The 26,782-nt window shown below is 48.4% G+C and overlaps 1 protein-coding gene across 3 annotated transcripts in view; it reads right to left on the reverse strand.

The window, feature by feature from the left end:
- The window catches only part of Abhd2 (abhydrolase domain containing 2, acylglycerol lipase), an 86,199-nt gene extending 59,418 nt beyond the window's left edge, over positions 1-26,781 (reverse strand). Inside the window, exons 1-3 of one of the 3 annotated variants that reach the window (XM_021166330.3) lie at positions 26,647-26,781; positions 5,493-5,618; positions 3,162-3,361 (exon numbers count right to left, since the gene is read on the reverse strand). In XM_021166330.3, the coding sequence (XP_021021989.1) occupies positions 3,162-3,355 (194 nt within the window). In that variant the 5' untranslated portion in view covers positions 3,356-3,361; positions 5,493-5,618; positions 26,647-26,781. Of the gene's footprint in view, positions 1-3,161; positions 3,362-3,465; positions 3,678-5,492; positions 5,619-6,079; positions 6,276-26,646 lie in introns of those variants that run through there. The other 2 variants (XM_085841625.1, XM_085841624.1) reach the window with 2 other exon arrangements.
- Between the last annotated feature and the right edge of the window lies 1 nt (position 26,782).

Consider the following 26,782-nt stretch of genomic DNA (forward strand, 5'->3'; position numbering starts at 1 on the left):
GTTCCCCTTTCATCTGCTTCTTTCCTATCTGAGCAAGAGGCTCTGTCTGGATTTGCATGCCAGCTGTAAGCAGCCGCCTGAGTTGGGCTCCTGGGCGATGCTGGCATTCACTGTGAACCAGCTACTTGAACCTTCCAGCAGAGGTGACTGTTTGTGGAGCCCGGAGGCAGCTTCCTCCTAGGAGAAGAACTTCAAAGTCCCACGAGCAAGTTTTTTATCCACACTAGCCATTTCCTACCCTCCCTCAACTTCAAACACAAGTGAAGCCACTCCGGAAATCTGTCTCAGAGAAACATGGTGGCTTCTACCAGAGAGATTAGAAACTGGCAAGCAGGAACTGAAGGCTACCTAGTGGAGAACCCTGCTAACAACCCTTCCGTGGGACAGCCTCGCTCTTCTGCACGCTTCCCTGTATCCTGAGAGCACTCCTTGTCCACTTCTCTCCAGGGACAAGAAGGGGACCCACTCTCCACTCTGTTAGACTGGCTTAGTGTCAAGCACAGTTTCCCAATCCTTAAAAATGACAGGAAAAAATGAGTTTGGCTTCCAAGTTATTGAGAGGATCTGATGGCAGGACATATCTGCGGGGTGCTGAGTGTCACACATGGACAAAACTGTGTGAGAACAGTTTGCTACAATGACACGAACACAGACCGAACTCTAACCAGAAGGAAGACAATGGGTAAAAAACAAAAAACAAAACAAAAAACCAAAAACCCAAAAACCCAAATCTAAGAGGAACAGAATCCCTTGGTTCCAAATCATTTGTCATGTTCAAGTTAGAAGGAGCTTGTGTGTTCAGAATTCTTGTAACTGAAGAAAAAGGACTTGGAAGTAGATGCTTCCTGGAGACCTCGTCTTTCACGCCTACCTTTTCAAGCCAAGGCTAACTGCTAAACAATCAGCCCTGCCTTTAACCTAGGCATCCTGGACTGTCCCAACGCAGGCTGTGCTGGAAGAAAGCCTGGGCGTTGGTCAGTGAAAGGGAACTCTGTGCTGTTGCCACAGGCTCAGGCTGATGCCCTATAAGGATGGACCAGGGCCGTTCCACCACGCCAGGAGTCAGTCAACTCAATAGCAGTCTCGAGGTCACCACCACAGGCTCATGCAGGAATAGGAGTCACGGAATGAAGAAAGCCAAGGGAGACTGAAGGGCTTCAAGTGTTTGGTTAATTTTAAAAGAAAACTCAGATAAGGGGGTAAGAGCTGCCGGAAGCAGCTGTATTTATGCCATGCACAAACAGGACAGACTCAATCCTTGATAGTATCTTTCTGGAGCCTGAGCAAAGGCAAGGAGAGCCCCCATGGCTCCTCCCTCTAATCCAGCTGTCCCCAACCTGTGGGCACGTCCGTCCCCTTCGGTAAACCTCCATCCCTGAACATATTGACACTACAAATGAAATAATTTGATGGTTGGGTTGGGGGCCACCACAACATGAGGAACTGTATCAAACGGGTCACGGCACTGGGAAGGTTGAGAACCATGGGTCTGACTCCTTAGGAATCAATGCTGAGTACAAACACTCATGTTTGTACACAGATACATTTACACGGTTGTTGGTTTGTTGTTGTTTTTTTAAAAACACTTTGGTGTTATGGTTTTGAAAGGGAAGAGACCCCCTCACGCAGACTCATTTATTTAAACAGGCAGTAGTGCTGTTCTGGCTGGGTGTGGAACCTTTTGGACATGAGGTCTGGATGACAGATCCAGGGCCGCTGGGATGGTTTGAGGCCTGGCTCTGGCTTCCTGACTGCAGACACCAGGCACCTCACACTACTGCTCCAGCCTCAGGATGTTCCCACCCCAAGGCCTCCCTCACCAGGATGGACTGAATCCTCTCTACAGTGGGGCCAAGTAAAAACTCCCTCCCTAAGCTCCTGTCAGGCAAGTATTGGTGACGAGAAAATTAACTAATAAATTTGGTCTCCTCTCCTCTCTCCTCCCCTCCCCTCCCCTCCCCTCCCCTCTCCCCTCCCCTCCCCTCCCCTCCCCTCCCCTCCCCTCCCCTCCCCTCCCCTCCCCTCCCCTCCCCTCCCCTCCCCAAAAGAGAGTGGACCAGGAGGTTTCTGCTCTTCCCGCCAAGTGTTAGAGACTTGCTAGACATATGCTAAGGAGACGCAGTGTGAGGAGGACACCTCTCTGAACAGCCATAGCCCTTGAGGCTCAGTGGGGTGAATGGAGCAAGCTATGAGACACACAAATGGATATGGGGAGTTGATCAACTAAAAAGAGGGCATGGAATGCTTCAAACCTGCCGCTTGGTTGAACCCCAAAGGAGGACCCAGTTAACCTGAGTCGGTGGGACATTTAACACTGCCTGTCTTGGAGGCAGGCTCTGAGTCCCGATAGATCTCCCTACATCTTTTGTTTTCCTCTCTCAGAGGGATGCAACCTGCCTCCAAAATGCAGGTGTGGCCCACAGAGATCAGAGGGGGCACCCCCTTCAAGTGTGTTTCTTTGGTTAGTGCTCTAGACACTTTTTAGTGTCCAGGGGATATAGAGGACCCCATGACAAGGACTTTGTGGTTCTCAGTGATAACCACATCCCTGGATGAGGATGGCTTCTCTGTCTTCAGAGTGGCAAGAGTTAAAATATCCCAATTGGAGGAGATCAACTAAAACAATCTTTATTCTTCCTTCCAGGAGGTACCTGAATGGAGCTATCAGTCAAAAATTGGGCCAAGGATAGACCAAATTCAACCACTAAGCCAAAATTTAAAAATTGCAATACAGGAAATACATACATATATCTAATTTCTCGCAAACTGTCCTTGATTTTATATCTACCCAAAAATGTCTACTCTTTCCTGCAAAGTCCTTGTCATGGATGATAATGATGATGACATCATGCTGTGAGGGACAGAATGTTCCCAAGCAATATAGGTATGATTGTCTTGCACCACTCATTATTCAAACATTAGCGGGCTACCAAGACTCTTTTAAGCACCACTGTGGCCTTTTCTCATCTACGCCTTACAGATGCTATATGAGAGCCATTTTGTTCGTTTGCTTGCTTGCTTGTTTTGTATTTTGCAGTGCTGAGACTCGAACCATGGACGACAAGCGAGTCCTCGCCCACTCAACAGCAGCCTTAGGCAGCTCAGCATCACACAAAGCCATGTCAAACAGCGAGTGGGGACAGGCAGGACAGTGAACTCACTCTTTGGTCAGAAGAGGACAGGATTTGAGCAGGAAACGTGAGAGCCCGGAGTCCTGGAAGTAGAGGTCAGGAGGGGCAGTAGGGCTCTTCAGGTTCAAACACCGCACGATGACGTAGAGAACGGCAGCTACGGCAGCCAGCTTCACCCCGTCAAACACGGCGGGGAGCTCGGGGGTCTCTAGCATGGCATTCATCTTGATCTAGAAAACAAAGGCACAGGGTTCACAAACAAAGCCAGGACACGGAGGGTGGAGCCCATCTCATGGCAGAGGCATGACCCACTCTGGATATGTTTCACACACACCCACAGGGCGCTTGCGTGCTCCACAGATCCCCCATCATCACCCGACAGCACCAACGCCCAGCCAGTACCCATCACCAGGAAAACAGTTCTAAAGTGCCGACTAAGGAGGGTACTGTGTTCTTCCCGTAATCTCATGAGCAGTTCAGAACAAACAGGAAAATGTACAGTAGTAGAGTCTTTTTGAGAGTGGGGAGAAGCAGGGCCAGTTAGGGAGGCCTGGGGGTAGTGATCTGCTCTTTCTGAACAAAGCCACTTCAATCCCTGGAGACTTTAACGGCACCTGGAGCACCAGGTGTGTTAAGTGTTGTTCCCAGCTTTGAACAGCAACATGGGACCATGGGGGCCAGGTAAAGCTGTGCTGCATGTTGGGCCCACATCTCTATCTTCAGAGTGGGTCAAGAGAAAGTCTCCTCGGCCACACACATCCATTTGCTTCACGGAGTCCACGACTCTGGAGCTCTAGTTCAGCCTTGGCTCAGGTCATGGTAGTCCTGGCTCCTGAGGCTTTCAGGCCATGTGAAGAGGAGCCAATCAATTAAAACAAGCCTTTTCCTTCCTTCCAGGAGGTTCCTGAATGCAGCTATCGGTCAAAAATCGGGCCAAGGACAGACCAAATTCAACCACTAGACCAAAATTTAAAAATTACAATACAGAAAATGCATGCATACATCTAACTTCCCGCAAACTGTCTTAATACTTCACATTAGAAGGTAAGCACTCTCTTATATACAAAGCACACACACACCATTTCAGACACATCAACAACACCATCTAGTATTTTCCTAACATCAGAATTAGGCCTTAAGAATTAGGCTAACCAGCCAGGCATGGTCATACACCTGGATCGGGAGTTCACGGCCAGCCTGAGCCATATGACATCCTGTCTCACAATGAAATGGGGGGGGGGGGGAAGGTTAGCACAAAACTAACAAAAAGAGAAAATGCAGTTCTCATAGCTCCGGTAACTATGGTAACTGCTTTCTCTGGAATGATTTCAACTAGCCGCTGCTAAAAACAGTTACGAGAACCCTGGCAGCCAATGATGGAGACGAACCGGGCAGGGTGAAAAAAAATCTCCAAAATGTGTATAATAGACTGAAGGCCCCGGACACCTAAAGAAACTCCAGAGGGGCCTTGGAGACTCCTCTAAGGTGACACAGACACAGGACCAAAAATCATTTTGGGAAATCTCTGGCAAGGTCTCCAGTCTGGTGAGAAACAGATCAAAGGCCACAGCCTCTTACACAGCATTCTGTAAACTTCCCAGAGGGCTGGCAAAATGGTTCCGTGGGTAAAGGCGCTTGCTGCCAAGACTAATGACCTGAGTTTGATTCCCAGAACCCGCATGGAAAGAGGAAAATGACCGTCACCAGCAAGTTGGCCCCTGACTTCCACACATGCGCTGTGCCATGAGCACAGCCACACATAAAAGAAATGCTTTAAAAAAAGCTTTAAAAGTTAAGGTTGTCCTCCACTACATAGCCACACTCAAGGCCAGCTGGGAACACACGAATCCCTTAATAATAATAATTATTATTATAATAATAAATTTAAAAGACAACATCTCTGACCTAATTTTGGATTTCTTTTGGTTTTGCTGCTGGTGGTGGTGTTTTTGAGGCAGGGTCTCTCTGTGTAGCCCTGGCTGTCCTGGAACTCACTCTGTAGACCAGGCTGGCCTCAAACTCAGAAATCCACCTGCCTCTGCCTCCCGAGGGCTGGGATTAATGGTGTGCATCACCATGACCATCCCTGAAAACGTGGCTTGAAAGAAAAGCAGAAGTGAACAATCTACAGGAGGTCCCACAGTGTCCCTGACTTCCTTCCGTGCTGGTGAAATGGAAGTAACCTTTACATGTTTCTCTGTCCTTGTGGGAGCGAGAACAGAGACCGGCCATGCTGGTTTTCCCAGTCTCCTTGCTGCTCAAGTCTAGCAACTCATCGAAAGCTCCTTCCCAACCAGGCATTGGTTGCTGTAATACACGGGAGGTGAAACAAAGGCAAGAGTGAGTCTCTGAAGTACATACCTATGTCGCTTATTCCTCTCTCGGAGAATACGGGCTTATTCCTCTCTCGGAGAATACGGGCTTTCCTTGAAGGGGTGTCCAGGTGGGCCAATCAGATCTGATCTTGTATTCAAATTAACCTAAAAGCTGAAAAGAATGGGATTCAGGTGAGGTTTTACAGGAAGAGAAAGAACCCTTTCTTTTTGTTGTTCGGAGACAGAGTCTCCGTAGCAGCCCTAATGGGTGGGTGTTGAACTCATGGCACTCCTCCTGCCTGCCCCCCCCCAAGCTCTGGCATTAGGGCATGTGCCATCATGCCTGGCCAAGAACCTATTTTAATGGGAACATAAACAGTCTTCCTTTCCTTCTCTGCACTTAAAGTCTTTAAGGAAAGGGCAATTCCTTTAATTCACGTGTCTGCCGTGGTCTCGAATGCTCTCACAAACTGGCTCTGGGGGGGCTGTGTGGGCCCTCAGCCCCGCAGTGCTCACTGGTGCTGGAGAAAGAGTTCTTCTACTACAGCAAACTCAAGCTGCTTTTACCCTTTGTCCCATGACCTGCTCTGTAACAGTGCTGACAGGATAGGTGTCATCGCTGTGACCACTGACCTAACTGAGAAGTCTTCAGAGCGAGAAAGACATGGGGAAAAAGCAAAGTCAGGAGCAGTATGGAGGACAAACAGAAGAGTCCAGAGGCTGGCCCCGAGTGACAGGTGTATGTGCTGGGTTCAAGCTCCATTTGTTTCCGATTCACCACACTTCAAAGACTTAAGATGAAAGGCCGGTGAGGGAGAGAGGCTCAACTACCCCTCAGCGCGATCCTGCTCTACCTCAAATCTGTATGAGCTTTCCATAGTCCGAACGAGCCCCAGGGGCCAGGGTGCAGTGAGGCAGGAACTGCAGAGCAGTGTCCCCAGCCACATCACAGGCCACCTGAGCTCAGCTGCAGGATGAAAAAAAGGCTCAGCCCAGACTTAAGATCTAAGCTGCTGACCCACGGCCTGGTGTTAGCTTTGCCTGGCTTTAGTAGTGGCGGTGAGACCTAGGTCCCCTGTCTCAGAATTTCTTTTATGTAAAAGAAGAGTTTACACCACCGTTATTTATGGATGCTTTTACTATAAAATTTCCAATGACACATACGGAAATACTATATACCTACATCTCTGTGATGCTAGAAGTGTCAACTCTAGGTGTAAGATATTTAAATTGCTACTTATTAGAGTGTTTTCATATATTTTTCAAAGTTCACAATGACTTTTAACTATTTTTGTTGCTAGAGAAAAAGCTTAAGAGCTGGGGGTGGAACCCAATGGTAGGACACTTCTAAAAGGTGCAAGGCATTGGGTGCAATGCTTGGTACCACAAGGAAGGAAAGGAAGGAAGGAAGGGGGAGGGAGGGAGTTGGGAGGGAGGAAGGAGAGAGGGAAGGCTGGCTGGCTGGCTGGCTAGGCTTTACGATAGCAACTAACAAAACATATGAAAAAAAGTTAAAATCTAGTACAAGAAAAATAAACACACCAACAAACACAACAGCTCTGTGTGTAGCTCAGCTAGATTGACTCTGAGTTTTCTGCCCACCAGAGGAGAAAGAGAAACCCAGTCAGGTCAGGGGTACACGGAGTGGAAAGAGTTAACGGCAGAGCAGTCTTACCCCTTAGACACTTGGCACACACTTAGTGGAAAGAGGGCTTTTCTGGCACAGAGTTATTTTAAAGATTTGCAGGACTTTATAGAGGAGACGTAGATTGACAGGCAGTCCTCCTACAACTTTATTTTAAAATAGTAAACGCAGCAAAGAATTAATTTCTTCGACCCTTGAAAAATGCCAGGGTTTTAAAAATTCAGTTCAGGGTAGGCAATTCCATGGGTGGTTTATAATTATTATGGCCTAAATCCACAGCCTTGGCCCAAGGCTAGAGTCTGAGGGTCTTGGGCATCAAGCCAGCTCTGTATGTCCCTAGGCAGTGCACCCTTAAATCCTAGCAGGCTTAAGCGGCCGACCACTTACTGGGTGCCTAGCATGACACAGAACCACATTAAGTACCATTTACAAACAACCAGGGGGAAAAGAAGCTAAGGTTCTATGTGCCTTAGGGTCTTGGCAGTGAGAGCCATAAAGCAAGGAACCTGGAACCACTATGTCCAGAACTGGACCTCAGAGTATCAAGTCCAGGGTTTTAGAAGTGTGTTTATGTCGATGTAGAAAACAGCTACCTATCTACCTTCCCGTCATTCTATTTAGGTATTAAACTAGGAATTATCAGACAATCCGAAAACCAAACTCTTCACATCCATTTGAACTCGTCTTACAGATCATTTATGGTGATTACTCTCTCCATTTTTCTTTCTTTTTTACAAATCTGACCTGCCCCTTAACATTAAATATTCTGAACTTTGTCTAGACATAGAATATACCAGACCACCTTGAATGTGGGAGGTTTCATTTGGTCTTGGAAGCGAAGCAAGGTCAGACCTGGTCATTACTCAATGCCTTGAACTATTTGGAATGCTCCCTGCCTCTGTGTTCTAGGTAGAGGAAATCCAGTTGAAATAGGTCCTAAGCAGTCTTACATGGTGGGATGTCCCGGACGGGCTGGTGGGCTGGCTTTGTGAAGCAAGCGAGTGAGCCTCTCCCCACCTCCACCTGTCTCCGTCTCCTGCTTCTGAGGCGCTGGGCTTCCCACGCACCCGTGTGAATCTGTAGGTTACTATCGTCCAGTCCTGCTCTTTTATGAGTAAATTTAGGTCCTGGAACTGATAGTTAGTATTCCATTTGTCACCTACTTATCACAAAAAGTGCAGGGAGCTGCTAAATGCACAGCATCTGGTCATTAAGGGAGCTCTCAGCACTGCTGCTGGACTCTAAGACATGCTCAGCTGGTCTTTCCACCCATGCCGAAGATCTGGGCTGTGCCTCCCACGCTTCGCACTGCTCATCCGTGGCCAAGGGCATCACTTAAAGATGGAGGGCTCTGCATTGGCAGAGGTCCTGAGACTTGGGAACTAGAACCTGTTCTGCCTGGTCACCTTGGAAAAGTCACTTAGCTTTTCGGGGCCCTAAGGGTCTCAGTTGTAAAACGAGAGGCTTGGATTAGAAGTAGGAAACACTGAAGAATTCTTTCAGTATGAAATGTCTAAGAGTCCAGGGACATGATTGCAGCCCTTGGTTAAAACGCACGGGGAAGGTGGGGACTCATCCCCTGCCTCCCTGCCTCAGACCACACATAATAAAATCCACAGACCCTGAGGCCGTTGCTCACTCTTCAGATCAATTATATACTTTCAAGCTGTGTCATTTGTACCAATAACCCCACTATTCTATTCCAGTAAGTGTCTCAAAATATCGGTTATTACCATCATCACTACTAAATTCTCTCCCCTTTCATCTCTGTAAACGTAATCTAACACACAGAAATCACACGAAGGACATCCAGCCAGGGAGCACAAGGGCCCCATCAAACAGTGAAACAGCTGATTACCTGCACGGACTTCCTCCAAGATTAAAACCAATCCCAGGGCATTCTCTTCCTCCGCAGAGGAGCCCTACTAGACTGAATACATCACTCGATGATGGACAGTGATCGTCAAGTTCCCCAAAGGGTTCTCAGAAGTGGGCCATGCTGATACACACCCAGAGTCCCATGACTCAGGATAGGGAAGCAGGTCGAGGGTAATATAGCAGGCCAGCTTGGCTTGCAACACAATGAGATGCTTCAAGCTGTGTTGCTCCTTGCTTTATAGTAACCTCCTTCCAATAACCCCACCATGTCCTGCAAAGGATTCCTTCTGCTGAAGCCAAGCCCACTGTCTGTACTTAGCTCCCCTTGCAGGGAAGGCCATGCCTTTCCCCCACGGGACCCGTAACCCGAAGCTGGCACACAGAAGGCCTCTGGCAACTGGAGGTGTTAAGGTGTCAACGAACAACTCTGCCACAACAACATGGCCTACGTCCACTCCATTCCATCCTAATGTGACAAAAAAAAAAAAAAAAAAAAAAAAAACAAGACAAAACAAGACGCTCCTAGTGTGGGCAGCACAACTCCTTTGAAGAGAAAGGAAGTAGGAAGAGAGACAGTTTCTGCCGTTTCACTGAGAAGTCAGGGCTGCCATTCGTCACAGGAGGTAAGCGCTAAGTCCAGAAGGTGACCAGGAGAAAGCCCAGTGCCCACCTCTGAGACGTGTCTCTGCACCTGGAGCAGTCACTACTTGTATATATTACTTCTCTATTATTGTGATAAAACGCCATGAGCGAGGCGTTTGGGCTCATTGTTCTAGAAGGCTAGTGTCAGTGATGGAGAGCAAAGGTGTGTGTGTGTGTGTGTGTGTGTGTGTGTATGTGGGGTGGGGGGGAGTGTTCGGGCACTTCTATCTCCATTCAAACTATCAGACCCCCATAGATGGGAGATGTTCAGAGGAACGTCCAAGAGGTTCTGAGATTCGGCCTCATCTACTGAGAATTGGGCAACCCCTAAACATCTGGGTTCCATTCCTGGGAGCTCTAACACCCTGGGTGGTTGCACATCTGAGCCAGCCAGAAGAGGTCCACCTGGTTGACATCTTTTCCCTCCAGGTTTGGGGAGGATAAAGTGATCACTTGTGTGCTCAGGGCTGAGAAAGACCCTCCTTTTGGACCACCACTTGTACAAACTCCCACGTGAGGAGCCCTGGCAACTGCACCAATTCTTATTTCAAACGATGCCAAGAGGCATTTACTTTTCTGCTTCAGCACTGAGTAACTAACTAGCTGTTTCCCACCACCCAGGCAGAGCAGAGCAGGTTCCCCAGGCTGACACTGCTGGAGCAGAGAGACTGAAAGCTTCAACGAAGAAGACTCCTCACTAGCCAGCTACAGCAGCACACGTGCAATCCCAGAACACACACACACACACACACACACACACAGGTAATAATAGTTTTGTTTAACTGTATTCATCTACAAAGTCACAAGGTCATAAACTATGGAAGTTTTCAAGGATAGTTTCTGAGCTCCCAGTCAAAAACAAGAACCAGGGGCTGGAGAGATGCTCAGTGGTGGGGGCTATTTGTTGCTCTTTTTAAGGACTCGAGTTCAGTTCCCGGATCCACATGGAGGCTCACAAATACCCGTAACTCCAGTTCCAAGGCATCTGACACCTCTCTGACTTCTGTGGGTATTGGGCATACATGAAGTACACATGCATACATGCAGGCAAACACTCATACACAGAAGACAAAATAAACCGCAAAAGCATTTTTCTCCCAGAGACAAAGTCTCTATGTGTAGTGTTGGCTGTCCTAGAACTTATTCTGAGACTAGACTGGCTTCGAGAGATCCGCCTGTCTCTGCCTCCCAAGTGCTGAGATCAAAGGGATTTTTTTTTTTAAAGAAAAGCAAGAACATGCTGACTTCACACTGAAATGTCAGGAATGGCTAGTAACCCACCAGCTTTCAGGAAAAAAAAAAGGCTCAGGGAACTAAAAATACCTGAAGACTGAGTCACCCCGAGCTTTTAATTGGGCGCTGTGCGTTTAGTGAACTGCTGAAGAGAAGCTGGTCTCTCCCGCTTGCAAAGAAGCTGAGAAGAACATGCCACCCTCCTCCTAGAGAAGGGTGGGGAACCTGCCTCTCCCCAGAGCAGAAATGTTCTCTACTATAGAGAGACCAACCCAGGCTGAGAAGGAACAACAAACAAAACAGAAGCGGGCACTTTCCTCTAGAGAGATCCCATACTCTTCAGAGAGGACATTTCTAAGAAAACAGTTTAACCGGAGATTCAATAGCTCCACGTAGTGTATTTCTAAAAACCTATACTAAATTGAACTCTAATATCAAAGCAAATTCTCAGCTTACCAGAACTGGGCAAATCAATGCCACTTTCTCATTTGCTTCCTGGACAGACCACCCTCATCCCCCCCCCACACCCACCCACCTCTTTTCCTTTTTTCTTGAGTCTCATGCACTCCAGGCAGATCCAGAACTTCCAGAGCAGCCAGGGTGAGTGACCTTGAATGGGGATCCTCTGCCCCCCCACCTCTGGAGTGCTGTGATTCACGCCACGAGTCGCCTGCCCAGTTTCGCTGTAGGGACCCAAGTCAGCGCTCCATGCGTGCTAGGCAAACATTGCACCAACTCAGCCTCCTCCCCAGGCCTGTCTACTCCATTTTTTCCAGAGAAGGGCCCAAGTGTAGAGAACAGCTCTGCATCTACAGCAGAAAGACACCCAGGGCATGTTTCACATAGACCTGTGGAGAAGCTTCCCGAAAGGAGGGAACAGGCTGGCGGGGTGCAGGTGGGAGTCGGACAACCTTGCATCTCACCAGGGTAAGCATCAAACAGAGCAGATTTGCATGGAGATGGTTTGCCAAGCCCTTAACCTCCCCACAGCGGAAACCCATTCCCCCAGGCCCACTGGAGCTGAGCTAACTCTCTCCTGCCCCTCTCAGCTCTGTGGCTCTTATGAAGTCTACCAGCTGTGAGAGCAATAGAGCTCTCCTCCAGGCTGTACCACCGGGCCCTTTAATACAAGCATAGACAGTAATGGCAACTCCCACATCTTCCTTTTCCTGAGACTGACGGGAGCTCCCGGGGCAAGAGAATGTAGTGTGCACAGCATTGGAAGGCATGCTTTTCTTCAAGTTGTAAAAGTACCATGGAAGCTATGAGTAGAAACAGGAGCCTCTGCCAGGCCACAGTAGCAGGCCTGGACGTCACATGGCTCCACCGAGTCTCAGACAACAGGTGTGAGCAGCCAACACAGATAAGTACAAACCACTGACTGACACTGAGGGCCCTGGGCTAAAATGAAGGAAGGGGTAGTGTGGGTTAGCCTCTGTTACCAGTCATGTGGATTCAGAGAACTGAAACTTCTAGGGTACAACCCAGGTGTGGTAAGACCCAGAAGGTCTGGAGTCTGGATGTCAGAGGAGAAACAGTCTCATTTGTATCCTCTCTCTTTCTACCAATGGCATCTAGAGTTGCTCTCCCTGGAACATACTGTGCTGTGCAGCTTTGGATAGGTCTCTTGCTCGAGAGCCCACATGGTCTATCCAAACACAGGTTTTGGAGTCAGAGGCCCTGATTTGGAGTCCCGGTTCTGCCAACTAATCTTAGGTAAATCATATAAGCTTCATGTTAATTTGTACTTTCTTCTAAAAATGAGAGAGCATAAGTTCCTTTACACGCTAAGGAGGGAAGGAAGCTGCCGGGTTAAAGTACGTGGGTTAAAGATGTTTTCAAATGACAAAGTATCTACAGACATTTGAAAGGCTCACAAAAGATTTTCAATTCCTTATAGGAAAACTACCTTAATATTTCAGGGTTAGAGAACTGTGAGTCTGAAAGCCACAGGAAGGGACTTTTAAGACACGTGGCCAGGCATCTGTCTCCAGGCAGCCCTGAGCTTGGCTTTATCAGATCTTTGCATGGGGGATACCGAACAATCTAGAAAAATAAAAATTCAAAAGGAAGCACACTGGGCTGGTATATTTTGGGGTTTGAGCTAAATGGATTTCTTTGCCAAATAAAGAAAGAGAAGTAAGTTCACACCCTCAAATGTTCCCGTCTCCCCACCCCTCCAATACAAACATCCTACTGTTGTTCTGGGTCTCTCTCTCTCTCTCTCTCTCTCTCTCTCTCTCTCTCTCTCTCTCTCTCTCTCTCCTCCCACTCTAGAAGCTAAATTTCTCAGCCTTTTTAAAGCCCTAGGGCGAGTCCCAACTGCCACCCTTAGTCTGCCAGCGACGTCCCTCTTTTGACTTTTGTCCAAATCCAGTTTTGTCCAGAACCAGCAGCACCTGCTCCAGGTTCCTACCCGGCCTTCCTTGGTGATACACCAAGGTGTCCTGGACACCAGGTAAGCAGCCTCTGCAGTGTGGCTCTGGAGCTCCACCTCTGCAGGGCCATCCCCAAACGTAAGTGTCCCCTCTCCCTGCAGTGTCCTGGGAAGTGAGAAGCTGCCAGCAAGGGAGGGGATTCCAACAGAAGTGGAGCAAATCCTCACAACCGGGAAGAGGGCAAAAGCATTTCCCGAAAATGAATCCACCTGCTTGAAGTGACTGGGGCAGCGCTCTGCAAAGGAAAGGGACAGAGCCTCCCCGTGGGGCATTCATGCCAACTGTGAGGGAGAGGGTATTGTACAGACACCCTGTGCTGTCATTCCACCCAAGTCTCCCCACCCCCTGGTATCCAAGGCCTCAGCTTTAGTCTGTCTTCTGTGGGCATTATGCAAGAATATACACAATATCTGTAAAGTGCTGGACAGTGCAACCCATAGGAGAACCAAATCCTTCAGGGCTGACAGCAAACCCTGGAGGAATTCAAACAGGAAGCAGGGGGAAGAGAGAGATGGCGTGGCAGTTGTCGACCCTTGAGAAGAGATGGAACAGAAGAGAGAAATGAGGTGTGCGCAGACACCAAGGTCACAGCTGAGCAGTGTGAGGCAGACAGAACCAGAGGGATAGGTTTGGAGCGGAGATCATGAGTCACTGTGGAATGATGCTTCTGCGATGTTTACAAGGGGAATTCCAGGAGTCAGCCTGGAAGCCGGTGCCACGCGGATGCTGTCATGGCAGTGGGCAATGAGCTGGGTATGTCCTACTGTTCATGCGAGGGGCTGACGTAAGGCCGGAAGTGTGGGGAACATTTACTTGGCCACTGGAACCAGACTCTCGGCTCTGTGGGGAGTATCGTCACTCACTACTGAAGCCACAGTGACAGTCCTTGATGGCTTCTAACTCGTCTTGTAGGAACTTCTGTAGAGGAGGCCTCCCTGATTCTAAGACTCTAGATCTAAGATTCTAGATTCACACCGTGGCCTACCCTCACATATGTAAATGCCAGTCATGACTAGGAAATCTGCTAGTGCCACCTCTTCATAAGAATGGCGAGTCGGCAGTGGGTAAGAGCACCCGACTGCTCTTCCGAAGGTCCGGAGTTCAAATCCCAGCAACCACATGGTGGCTCACAACCATCCGTAAAGAGATCTGACTCTCTCTTCTGGAGTGTCTGAAGACAGCTACAGTGTACTTACATATAAATAAATAAATCTTTAAAAAAAAAAAAAAAAAGAATGGCGAGTCGGGGCTGGTGAGATGGCTCAGTGGGTAAGAGCACCCGACTGCTCTTCCGAAGGTCCAGAGTTCAAATCCCAGCAACCACATGGTGGCTCACAACCATCTGTAACGAGATCTGGCGCCCTCTTCTGGAGTGTCTGAAGACAGCTACAGTGTACTTACACATAATAAATAAATCTTTAAAAAAAAAAAAAAAAGAATGGCGAGTCACCTTCCATTACTCTCTGCGTTGGGGATTCCAGCCAATGTCTTTCAAATTAACTCTTCCTACTTGACATTCTACACAGATGGAAACCCATGCTTTTGAGCACACAGTGGGTATCTTGTAACCAGATGGAGCCTACTGGAAAGGCTCAATTAGGCGAACGCACAACCCCGTGATTCTTTTAATCGTATTTTCTTGCCAGATTATTCCATCAGGCTAAGAGGTAGCCAGCTTGCCTTGCTGCTGTGCACTGAGAGAAAGCTGGACTTGCGGCAGCTTGTAGGTGTTCTAAAGACGACCGTGAAGATTTGGCAAACCATTTGTCCATCCATGAAGGTTTTCAATTTTCTGTCATTCAGAGAAGCTACTGTCCATGGCTCTATTTTTTTTTTCTAGTCTCTTGCCCTCGTGACTAAAGAATATCTCAGTAGGCCAAAAAGTTAAGAAATCTACTTCAGACATGTCTGCCTCGAAAATAGAGATAAGCCACAGTGGGGATAAGCGGTCGCCTGGAAGGGAAGAGATCTGGAAACCCCGCCATGGGGGGCGGAGGAGCTGACACATGCTGCGGACTTTATAAGGCACAGCCTTCTGCGGCTCGGCTGAAACAGTCAATGCCACAGCGTTCTCTAGAGTTTTTTTCTAGTGGACATAAGCTCATTTGAATAGCACTAATCCTACGTTAATCTAAACCAAGAGGCCATTTGGATTATAAAATAAGCTTCCTTTTTAGCATCGGAGGGAAACAGGACTGAGTCCTTTAGAACAATTGATGTCTGCAAGATTTCCACTTACTGAGAGACTTCCTCTGATCTGTAGTGCTGGCTGGGGAGCCGGGCTCCTCACAGGCCTAGACAAACTTGGCCTGAATTGAAGCTGTGCTACACACTACTCGTGTGTCTTTGGGCAGGTTTCTTAACCTCTCGACACCTCATTAGACAAGAATAATAGAACCTTCCTTGAAGAGTCACTGAGAGGCTTAAATGAGGTAGCCAGGGCCAAGTGCCCATGCCAGAGCATCCTGTCATTAGGAGTTTAAAGATGCAAACACTATGCTAACTCGGCAATGGTGTGCTCACCAGAGAGGGCCAAAAAGGGGGCTTGCTATATCCACCAAGACCACAGGACCTCGTTTCAGAAACAAATGACAGCTCTTCCAGCCTGGCTAGGCTGCTGTCTGACCTGCATGTGAGCCATCACCACTCTCCCACACCCACACCCAAACACACACACACACACACACCATACATATACCCATACACACACCCACACCACCCATGCACCCACACCCACCACACACAAATACACCCTCCCCCCTCTCTCTCTCTCTCTCTCTCTCTCTCTCTCTCTCTCTCTCACACACACACACACACACACACACACACACCAGTGCACAATGCACTGCCACTGCAGACAACTAGCTTCCTCATCACCCGACCCAGGCTTGTCCTGGGATCTAATACTGCCTTTGGCTCTGACGTCATTATCTTTACCATGCTATCTATCTTAAGTGAAGGAACAGACTGGGTGATAGGAAACATTCTACTTGGGTAGCTCACCGTTTATCAAGTGTTTGCGATGTTCATACTTGACCTTCATTGCTCCTCAAACGAGGCACAAGATGCACTTGTGTTGACAGTGGAGGCCAGTTTCATAATTTACTACTCACAAAGTGCACATTCAGACATTACATCATTGGGTGCTTGCAACAGCTTTGAGTGTTAAAATATAAGCAAGGAAACTGAGGCCTGGGAACCCCTCCCTGTGCTGGGCTCTGGGAAAAGCTCTAGGAACATGGGAGGGGAAGCAGTCCCCATGTTGGAGCTGGGTGGAGCCCACCTTCAGTCCCTTTGACAGGAGCTGTCTAAGGCCATTCAAAGATAGATATGAAAACATTTGCATTCCTCTTATGAGTCCTACGGTGACATTGTCAGTGCCACACCCACCCCACCTTCCTCTGCGGGGCTGACCTGTAATGGGTGGTATTAATGACAGACCAACGGAAATAGACTATTATCTAAATGGGAAAAGTATCCCGGCTGTCTTCTTGGCTTTTTCTGTCGTCTCGCTGTACAGGACAGTCTTTTTCAATGGCATTGACAAGAATGAATGAGCACTTTATGTACATTCCAGACACAAGAGGGAACCGAAGCCAGAGCCCTGGGAGGCTGCCATTTACAGTATGAATACAGTTCAGGCCACCCAGGGAGTGTGGAACACAGCGAGTCTCCCTTCCTCCTCTGGGCTCTACCCAATGGAGAGGCCCACGGTGGTGCCCGAGTCCCCTGGAAAGGTGCTAGGCAGGGCCCCCAGTATCATCTTCAGAAGAGGAGAAGTTCCGAAAGCATTTGCTGAACCCATGACATCAGTGAACACCTCCCTCCATCGAAGATTCCAGTCATATCGCAAAATCCTAGGCAGGTTGAGTTCCCTCCACTTCAGAGATAAACAATCTCACAAATGGTCACACGAGAAAAGCAACAGCTTGCCAGACGATATGTGTGGCAAACTGCTGACATGAACCACTCCGTGATACCTGAACATAAGTGAGGAAGAGAGAACCACAGACACTATGCGATCAACTATATCAAAGAGGAAGAAAAGGGATATTAATGTACCACATCTGCTGGGCTACACATGACACACATCTGAAATACATATGAGGCACTAGGAACGCTCATTACTTCTGGGAACATTGTTCAGTCTTGACTGTGATGTACCCACCCAGGTTGCACTGTGTTAATGCAGTGCCTATTCAAAAACAGATAAAACTTTCTATACCACAAAGTAACTGGTTTCTCCAACAGAACAGATCAGACTGGGAGGAAGAGAAAGGAAAGGGGAATTTATGAAGCTTAGGAGTAAGGTGCTTGCATAGTATATGGAAAGAAGCCAGGCATGGTGGTGCACATGCAATTCTGGCACTGGGGAGGCTAAGCTAGCCTTGGGCTACCCAGTGAGAGCCTGTCCCAAATAACCTCATGGAGTCAAGGGCACAAAGAGACAGTGTCTTAATTGGAAGGACAATGTACTAGAAGACTGAAGAGAGCCAGGAGCTCAGCCAATCTTGGGCACGTTCAGGGTGGCAGAGCTGTAGGCTGACTACATTCAGCGAATGACTACACATGCAATGTTAAAAGTCTTACTGTTAATTTTTTAAAACGTGAACGGATGTGTAACAAGAGTATTTTGAGGTGTTATCCGGAAATATTTACAGATGAGCCAACATGGTTGTGTGGGATCGACTTTAAGATAAAGGTGGCTTGGGGAGGTACTAGAAGAGGAAGGGAACTCCATTACTCACAATGAGGGGTACCAAGGCTGGGCCCCAGGGCCACAGGGGCGCAATACGTGATTCTCTCGATTGTGTACCCTTAAAATAGCCACAATGAGAGGCTAGCAAATAAACAGAACAAGAGCTTGGTAGCCAGTGAGCTCCAAACTCACCCCCAGCTCTCAGCTCCAGTCAACTTCAAGGCAAGGGCCCCTGAGCTCATGTGTGGCCATGACGTGTGTGAGCTGGCTGCTGGCTGCTGCCATCTGGGCCATGTGCTTAGGTTGTGCAAATGATTTATTCTATCCAATTATTATTTACCATGATACTTCTTCATTTGAAAAGTTCCTGCCTCTTTTGTGTGCTAAGCCCATCTCTGTATTTCTCTATGATGGGGTTTCCTGGCTCCAACCCATCAGGACTTCACATACACAAATGAGGGGTACCAAGGCCGTATGTGTGGTACCTATTATCAGTGACCCCAGCATTTCAGGGTGGGCTATTTCAAGTATTTTCTATTATCATTCACATAAACAAAGAAGTCTGAGTGCTGAGGGATCATCTATTAAGAACCAAGGAAACCTCACAAACAGAGCCTGGGCCCTGGATGGGAAACCTTAGCACACGGTTAGAGAGCTGGCGTACCCGAGTGAGCAAGCAGGCCCTAAGATGTGATGGGAAGTCGCCCGTTCACATGCTCCGTCAGGAACTTAACAGGCTTACGCACAGGCTTCAGAAATACGCACATGTAAACATGGCTGAACTGCCTTCCCTAATCCTAACCCTTACCTAAGGCTGCTGAGCTCACGCCTCTGCCCTCTCCTACCTCCCACTGCTTAAGAAATCCAACTTGGCGCTTCTCACATGAATGAATCCAGACCCCAGGGTGTCGGCAGAGGACAATATTTTCTATCGGTTTTATATTTCAGTAACATGCTAGATTCTCACGGTTTGTGTCACTAAAGACACTGGACCTGTAAGCCCACCAAAAGGTGCCCCTTACAGAGAAAGCTGGACTGAATGGATACCCTGGTTTCCTGGCACTGCTCATGGAAACTAGAAACAGTGAGAATACTTCATGAACAGAACCTTCTGCAGGAAATCCAGGCCCTCCCAAACGCCACGAGCCAGTAACCATCAGGGCAAGGTTTGGACCTGTGTAGAAGAGTCTATCTGGATTCTTCTTTTTCTTTTCTCTTTTTTCTTTTTTTCCCGAGACAAGGTAGCCCTGGCTGTCCTGGAACTACTTCTATAAACCAGTTTGGCCCTGAACTCACAGAGATCCACCTGCCTCTGCTTCCAGAATGCTGGGACTAAAAGCATGTACCATCACCGCCTGACTGGTTTCTGTATTCTAAGACATCGATTTCCTCAGATGCTAACATATTTGTCGACATATCTATTCATAAATCAAATGAAGGTGATAAGCGATGTTAGGTTGGTTTTCCTTATTTGAATTTGGGTGAGCCTGTGTTGGACTGACTTCCTGTCTGTGTTTTATTTTTTTCCACCGCCCTCACTGACATGACTAAGTACATAAAAAATTGTCCAGAGTGATGGTGAACAACTGGGGGACACTTGTTTGGAATTTGTCTCTTTTATTGGAGAAAAGAATAACTCATAACCATATCCCCTCTCCTGGAACGCACAGGTGCCTGTGGCACAAACCGAGGAACACTATGCTGCCCAGCACTGGGCAAAGACCGAGAAGTGATGACTTAAGGCTGGCCTCACTGACTAACATCTTGGACATTCAGTCACTTCCAAGGTGACTCTAAGGCAGACTCAGAGATGATTGGGAGCAAATAAAAGCAAGAGGCCGAGGAACATTTAGAGAAAACCCAAAACCCACAGGCAAAGTCCAGGAACCACAGAAGACCAGCAGGCTGTGTTTAAATCCATGTGGCTATTTAAAACACGGGTGTAACCACAGAAACGCAAATGTGAGGAACCAGGAAAGCCTCTTAGACCCAGGGAAAGCTTTAGCAAGCAAAGCTGGCTCAGTGGGAGTGGCAAAAGGTATGGATTGCCTGGAAAACTTCCAATAGAATCAACAAAAGTCATGCCTAGATTTGGGGACAATGGAAGTGGACAGAGCTGGTTCTTCTGAGGCAGAGAAAAGGGGTGTGGCACTTACTAATGCTCCCCCAAACAGGAAGTCCTGAGGGGAAGGGCAGGCTGCTGTTCAAAGGTGACAACGCAGAGAGGGCTGCTGTGGAGACACAGGGCCAGACAACAGGAGCTGGAAATGAAATTCTGGATGCCAGAGAACACAGGGAACCGCCTCTGGCACTGCCTGGACGTTCTGCCCAGAGGGCACCGTTGCAGCCCAAGGGGTCTAAGTGTTCCTTATTCTCCTTCGGGGACTAACCTGGAGGAGGAGTCTTCAACCTCTCCTGGCATTTTCTCAGGCTCAGAGCCCTTCCTACTGAGGGACAAGGAACAGACAGATTCCTGACAGGTAGACAGAGAACAGGGCCACAGATAACAATAAAACCTGAAAACTTCTGGCCTCTTCCTCACCCTCCTAACTCTACACAAAAGCCTGGCAGGTTTTCTCCTCCACCAGCAGCCACCCCTTCTGACTGTCGTCTGTCCGGGCTGTCGGGTATTCAAGGCTGGTCCTGAACATGTTTTTCTGAAGCTGTGGACCTTGTCGGCTCCCCTTTCTTTGTTTAAGTTGACCAATCCAAAATAAGGGGGAGGGGACCCATCCCGGGCCCAGGAACATAACTCCCAGCCCTGGTTAGGGGGTGTGTATTTTGGTTTCTGAATGTCCCCTCTCTACTTTGTGAGGAGTCTTCCTGTACTCGCTGTGATGTGTGTATGCTAATTCACTTTTAATAAAGTTTGTTGCCTGCTGCTACCTGCTGTGTCTAAAATTTTTCTTCCTGTCATTTAATGCTTTAATTGGTGGAGAAAATGAGACAGATCAAGACCTTTAGACAGTAGAGTAGGGCAAAGAAGAAAAACATTTGTCTCTAAACTGCCACAAAATGCTTTAAGATGCCCATACAAAGCAGCTGCCCTCAACAAGTGGGCTTCCCGGCATCCTCTAGGACAGAAAGCGGGACCGAAAATGGACGGCCTTCACAAAGGGTGACATGGAAGCTTGTTTCATCTTGCCAAGGAAAATAAAGTGAAGAAAACCAAGGTTTCGAGCAGTTTGCGTAGCATGCGCTGCCCTGCGTATAAAAGAGGGCGAGGCGTGCCGTCTAGGGCAGATGCTGGGTGCAGAGCTTATGTCTGCAGGGGGAGGAAATGGCTGACACTGCTTGGCTGTCTCTAAGGAGTAAAGCCAGGTGGAGGGATTGGGACAGGGGTGTCTTTACTTCCTAAGCTTTGTCCTTTTCAAATACTGAATAAAGTCATCAATAAATGTATAGTCACACACACACACACACACACACACACACACACCCCACACACACACCAACAAAGTCTCACATGGTAAATCAGGCTGACCTGGAACTCACTATGTAGCCCAGGCTGATACTGGACTATTAATGGCAATCCTCCTGCCCCAGCTGCCCATACACTGAGATAGGTCATGTGAGCTTTGTTATTTGTCACTCATTAAAAAAAAAAAAAAATCTAAAACTAGCCAGAATTGCACTTTCTGAGTGTGTTTCTCATGCAGATTCAATCCTGTGTACATTTCAATGTCTATATTTTCTTCACATAAGTTTCAGGGGCCAGAAAAGTGGCTCAGCAGATAAAAGGTGGCTGTCAATAAGTCTGACCATCTATGCTGGGTCCTCGGAACCCACAGGGTAGAAGAGAACACAGTCCCAAAGTTATCTACCCATAAAGTAACATGCACACGATGGTATGAGCACGCTTACATACATACATATAAACACAGGAAATAGGTAAGTGTGGGGAAAAAACCCCAATAGCAACAAAAAGTAAGCCAGGCATGGTGGCTCACACCTTTTTTTTTTTTTTTTTTTTTGGTGTTTTCGAGACAGGGTTTCTCTGTATATCCCTGGCTGCCCTGGAACTCACTTTGTACACCAGGCTGGCCTCAAACTCAAAAATCCACCTGCCTCTGACTCCCGAGTGCTGGGATTAAAGGCGTGCGTGCACCACCACGCCCGGCGGCTCACACTTTTAATCCCATCATTCTCGAGGCAGAAGCAGACAGGTCTGTATGCTTGAGACCATCCTGGTCTACCCATCAAGTTTTAGGCCAGCAAGAGCTACCAAGAGACACTATGTCTCAGAAAATGAAACAAAACACCAAAATTTGAATGAAGAGCATTGTGTTTTAAAATGTTTAAATAGGACCAATTTAAAAAAAAAAAAAAACCAGCTACTAGGTAATAAAGCAGACACACTTGTTGGTCTGGTTAGCAGTGTTCCTGATATCAGGTGGAGAACTTGTTGAACAAACCTCCCCTTGGCTGGGGCTGGGGCTCAGTTGACAGAATCCTGGCCTTGGGCGCCAAGGTCCTCACCAAGTATGCTAATGAAAAGCCTGTAAGCCCAGCATTCTCCAGACACAGGTAATGGGATGGGCAGTCAAGGTCACCCCTCAGTTGCTGGCTAACCCCGGTTCCACTTACATACAAGTGAAAAGTCAGAACCTGGGTAAACCCACGCTACCAATGTTCAGACTCTCTAGCCTATTCCTTATCTGGCTGTTGCCTAACGACTATGAAAGACCAGAGAACGGTTCTGTGAGTAACATGTGTTCTGCCCAATTGGCCCAGAGCACACATTTCTTGGTAACAGTGAGAAAAAGGTAACAGCCTTTTTTTTTTTTAAACCGATGGTTCTTTTTCTTATTTATTTATTTTATGCATATGAGTACACTGTAGTTGTCATCAAACACACCAGAAGAGGGCATCAGATCCCATTGCAGATGGTGCATTTCACCGTGTGGGTGCTGGGAATTGAACTCACGACCTCTGGAAGAGCAGTCAGTGCTCTTTACCACTGAGCCATCTCTCCAGCCCTCCCACAGCCATTTTATAAACTGAAAATGTTTAATGCCCATACATGAGGCCCTGGATCCAAGACAGTGAAAATTAATCTGTAGATAGAAGCTCAATCCTCAAAAGAAGATGGGGTGGTGGCTGCCAAGGCTTGTAATCCCAGCACTTGGGAGGCAGAGGCAGGAGGATTAAGAGATCAAGCTCACCCTTGGTGTTCAGTGAGTTAAGGCTGGTCTGGGATACAGCAGACTGTCTCAAAACACAAACAAAACCAGTCTTCACAGGAAATAAGTTCATGTATATTTTCAAGGTTGAAAAGAAGCACGGGGGCTTAAAATGGCTGTCATCACTGGGCATCAGGGCAGCATGCCTGAAATCCCAGGACCTAGGAGGTTGAGACAGGAGGTCTATTGAGGAGTCAAGCCTGGACTCTGTCACAAACAACATCACACAATTGTGGGGTCAGAGGGGAGAGAGGGCTTAGTGATGCACTGGCCAAAATGCTGGGCCAAGAAAGGCTGTGGTATAATCCTAACACTTGACCACATTAAAAGGTTTCCCACCCCTTCCGGCGTCTGTTCCTGGGATTGGCAAGATGAAGCCGGGAGGCTTACAACACCTCAAGCCCAGAGTCATGACCTCAACTGGTCCATGAAGTTTCAAATCCTACATCCAATAAAAATCCAGATACTGTAGGCTCCGGCCCTGGCAGAAATTCTGCCAGATGGGATTCCATTATATTGGAAATGTCCATCTGCTGGGGTTTCACTTAACTGGATTTTAAAGTGGGGGAGGGGATTGAGTCCTTCCCCCCCCCCCCCCCCGGGTCTGCGACAGGGCCAGAAGTTGTGCTCTAGGGCAGGAGCTGTGGCCCAAGAGGACTGAACAGGCTCTGTCAGAAGTGACCAGGGGGGAGGTGTGAATTCAGGAAGGAGGGGATGATTGACTAGGGGCCGTCCTTCTGTTAGAATTCTGGGGAAGGAGAGGACGGGACCACAACACAGCAAAGAGGAGGAAACCATTTTTCTAAAATGGCCAGGTGCTGAAGATCCAAGGCAAAAGCCCCAGACGCAGGATCCTAGTCAGTCCTAGGTGCCCATCAATGAAGAGTCGTCACCTTTGGTGACACCCAGAGAAGGGAAAGCCACAGGGGACTGGGTTTCTGCTAAATTCAAAACAATACAGAAACAAAGGTGGCAGGCATCTTTTCATTTACAGAATGCTACCCCCATCCCCCTATCCCCACTCCCCCACCCCCACCCCCGCACTCCATGGGCACTTCAGTACAGGTGAATTCAACACAGCCTTGGAACCTTCAAAAAGCATCAAAGAGGTAGTGTAAATGAAAGTGAAAGCAAAAGGGCTGAATGGAGCTTCTGCTAGAGAGGGGAGAAAGGACTCCCATTGCATGGCCATCTGGTTTATTTCAGGCTCTGTAAAAAGAGGGAGAAGGAGGGTGCAGACAGAAGATTCGGACAAGTAGCCGGCCAAACAGGGATCTGTCCCGCTCATGCCTCACGCCTGGCTGCTGCTGTCGCCGCCCGCCCCCCTACTCAAATGACTAAGGAACTTCCTTTAAATGCACTCTGACACACGATCCCCGAACTTCCGAAAAGCACTTAATTCGGTAGCTCATGAAATCTTAATCTAAAAACGTTCCTCCATTTGTAAGCAAGCAAGCTGAATCACACTGACAACTGGAGAGGGAGGCTGGGTGGAAAGAATTCGGGTTTGGAAAGACACCAGTGTAGGTTGAGATCCTGGGGACTTTTTGTCTACCACTTTGAGAGATTCACTTTTAATCCCTTTCAGGATGACTGGTGTCCCAGGGAGGGTATAATACAAGGTGGGAACTAAAATGTGGTGGGATTATGAAGATCATGTTAAAATCTAGATGGTGTTTAAGGGTGAAAAAAAATCCTGGGTGGTGGAGATAATGGAAAGTTACATGGAAAGGCGACTACCCGCTATTTAGCAAACCTGTTATGGTGACCATGGGCCAGGCACTGTTCTAATGGTCCCAATAGCGCATATTTCTCTAATCTTTTAATCAAAGTACCAGCACCATTCCTCGCCTTATTGGCCAGGAAACCGATACAGAGAGGTTGGATAACTTGCCCCAAGTTTCACAGCTAGAAAGAGGCAGAACTAAGATTCAAACCCAAGCACTTAGATGCCAAAGTCTGAGCTTCTACCTCCTCTGGACTCATCTAGAACTTCAAGAATGAGAACTCTGCCGGAAGTAGAATTCAAGTCATGTCCTGCCTAGACCTAGGGTTCAAGGGACGGAACAACCCTTAGCCCTGACCCTGTGATGACCAGCCAGCTGTGACCACCCCAGGCCTTAGGTTTCGTCATCCGTACAATAAGGGGGGTGAGTTAGATGAGCATCAGCCTTTTGGCTTCTAAATATCATGCTGACCGCCAGCAGCGTGGACCGAGCTGCTTTTGGCAGCCTACCCGGACAAAGCTTCATTTATCTTCACCTGGGTAAAGCAGGTTACAATTATTTCTTCTGCTTCCCGACCTTCAGAGGACTATGTCCTTCCTAATCAGGCAAATGAGGGGAGGCAGTGAGGAGGGGAAATGCACTCTGCTTAGTGTGGCTATAACCCAATGGTCCTTGAAAAGCTCTGGGCACAGATCATGTTGACTCTGCCAACCCTGCAATCTCTCCTAAGCCTGTTCTTGGAACCTGCCTCTGGGCCAGGTAAAACTTGACCAGCTGGAGGTAAGGACACCACAAGAAAGGAACCAGAAAGTGGAACCCCCAACTGCGCACTTAAGGTGAACCACTTGATTAACTCAACATTCAATATAATCTATTCCATTTGTACACAGGCATGCACACATGCATTTGAGAGCTAAGACCTCAAAAAAGATCATTTATGGGTGTATTCAACATCCCCTTGGAATCTAGCCACTCCGGTAAGTCCCATCCTCGATACAGTCAATAAATGTTGTTCAGAGTGCATGGGTGGATGGAGAAGGGCCTCACAGATGGATCATACAATTCTCCCCTTCCTAAGCATCCCAGACAGGTGGCTATCATCTGGCCTCTGGCTAGGCACTTCCAAGGTCGATGCTCTGGCTGCTCGGCCTGGCAGGCAGCCCGGGGCGCTGCTGGACAGATCTTGTGGGGAAAGCCCACGAAGCACCTAGAACAGTTGCCCCACAAGCTCAATAAAGTGCGCCTCCAAGTAGGTCAAAAATTGCTTCCCTAGAACTTGAACCCATCGGTCGTAGGTGAGCCCCGGGATCCCAAAATGCATCGGCCCATCGAAAGGGCTTGTAGTAAGGCCCTTTCAGGTTTCCAGTATCCTGCACTCTCTACCCTGAGTCTGGCCGGCCAGATACCTCCCCCAGGACCAAGACTTCAGCATTGATCAGAGCGGGGGATGGCAGCCAGGAGGCCTCCGTCGGCCTTGTCCCCAACCTCGGTTCTTCGAGCAGGAGAGGACAAAGGACCTTTAGGAAGGCGTATCCCACCAATGGGTTGGGCTGCCCCCGTCATCAGACTAGCTGGCCCTCTAGATCCCCGCAGTGCCAGGTGACAGTTCCCCAAACAGTCCCCACGGATCCGGAGTACTCAAGCTGCGGCGCTATGGGCCGGGGCCACGCTGGGGACCGAGGAACTCGGGGTTCTGGCCCGACGCATCCAAGGCGCGATCCCTGTTTGGTGGAACTCGCCCAGCCGAGGTCTTACCTTCTCTCATGGACTCCAGCAGTCCAGCCCGCCCGGAGTCCGGTTCCCGCAGCTCCGCAGCTGCCGGCTGCGCTCATAGAAATACAGCCGGAACCCCTGGCCAGCGCAGCTCCCGCCGCTACCGGCCCCGCCCAGG

This window comes from Mus caroli, unplaced genomic scaffold (genome assembly GCF_978045245.1).
Source record: "Mus caroli unplaced genomic scaffold, Mus_caroli_1 scaffold_8, whole genome shotgun sequence".
NCBI lineage: Eukaryota > Metazoa > Chordata > Mammalia > Rodentia > Muridae > Mus > Mus caroli.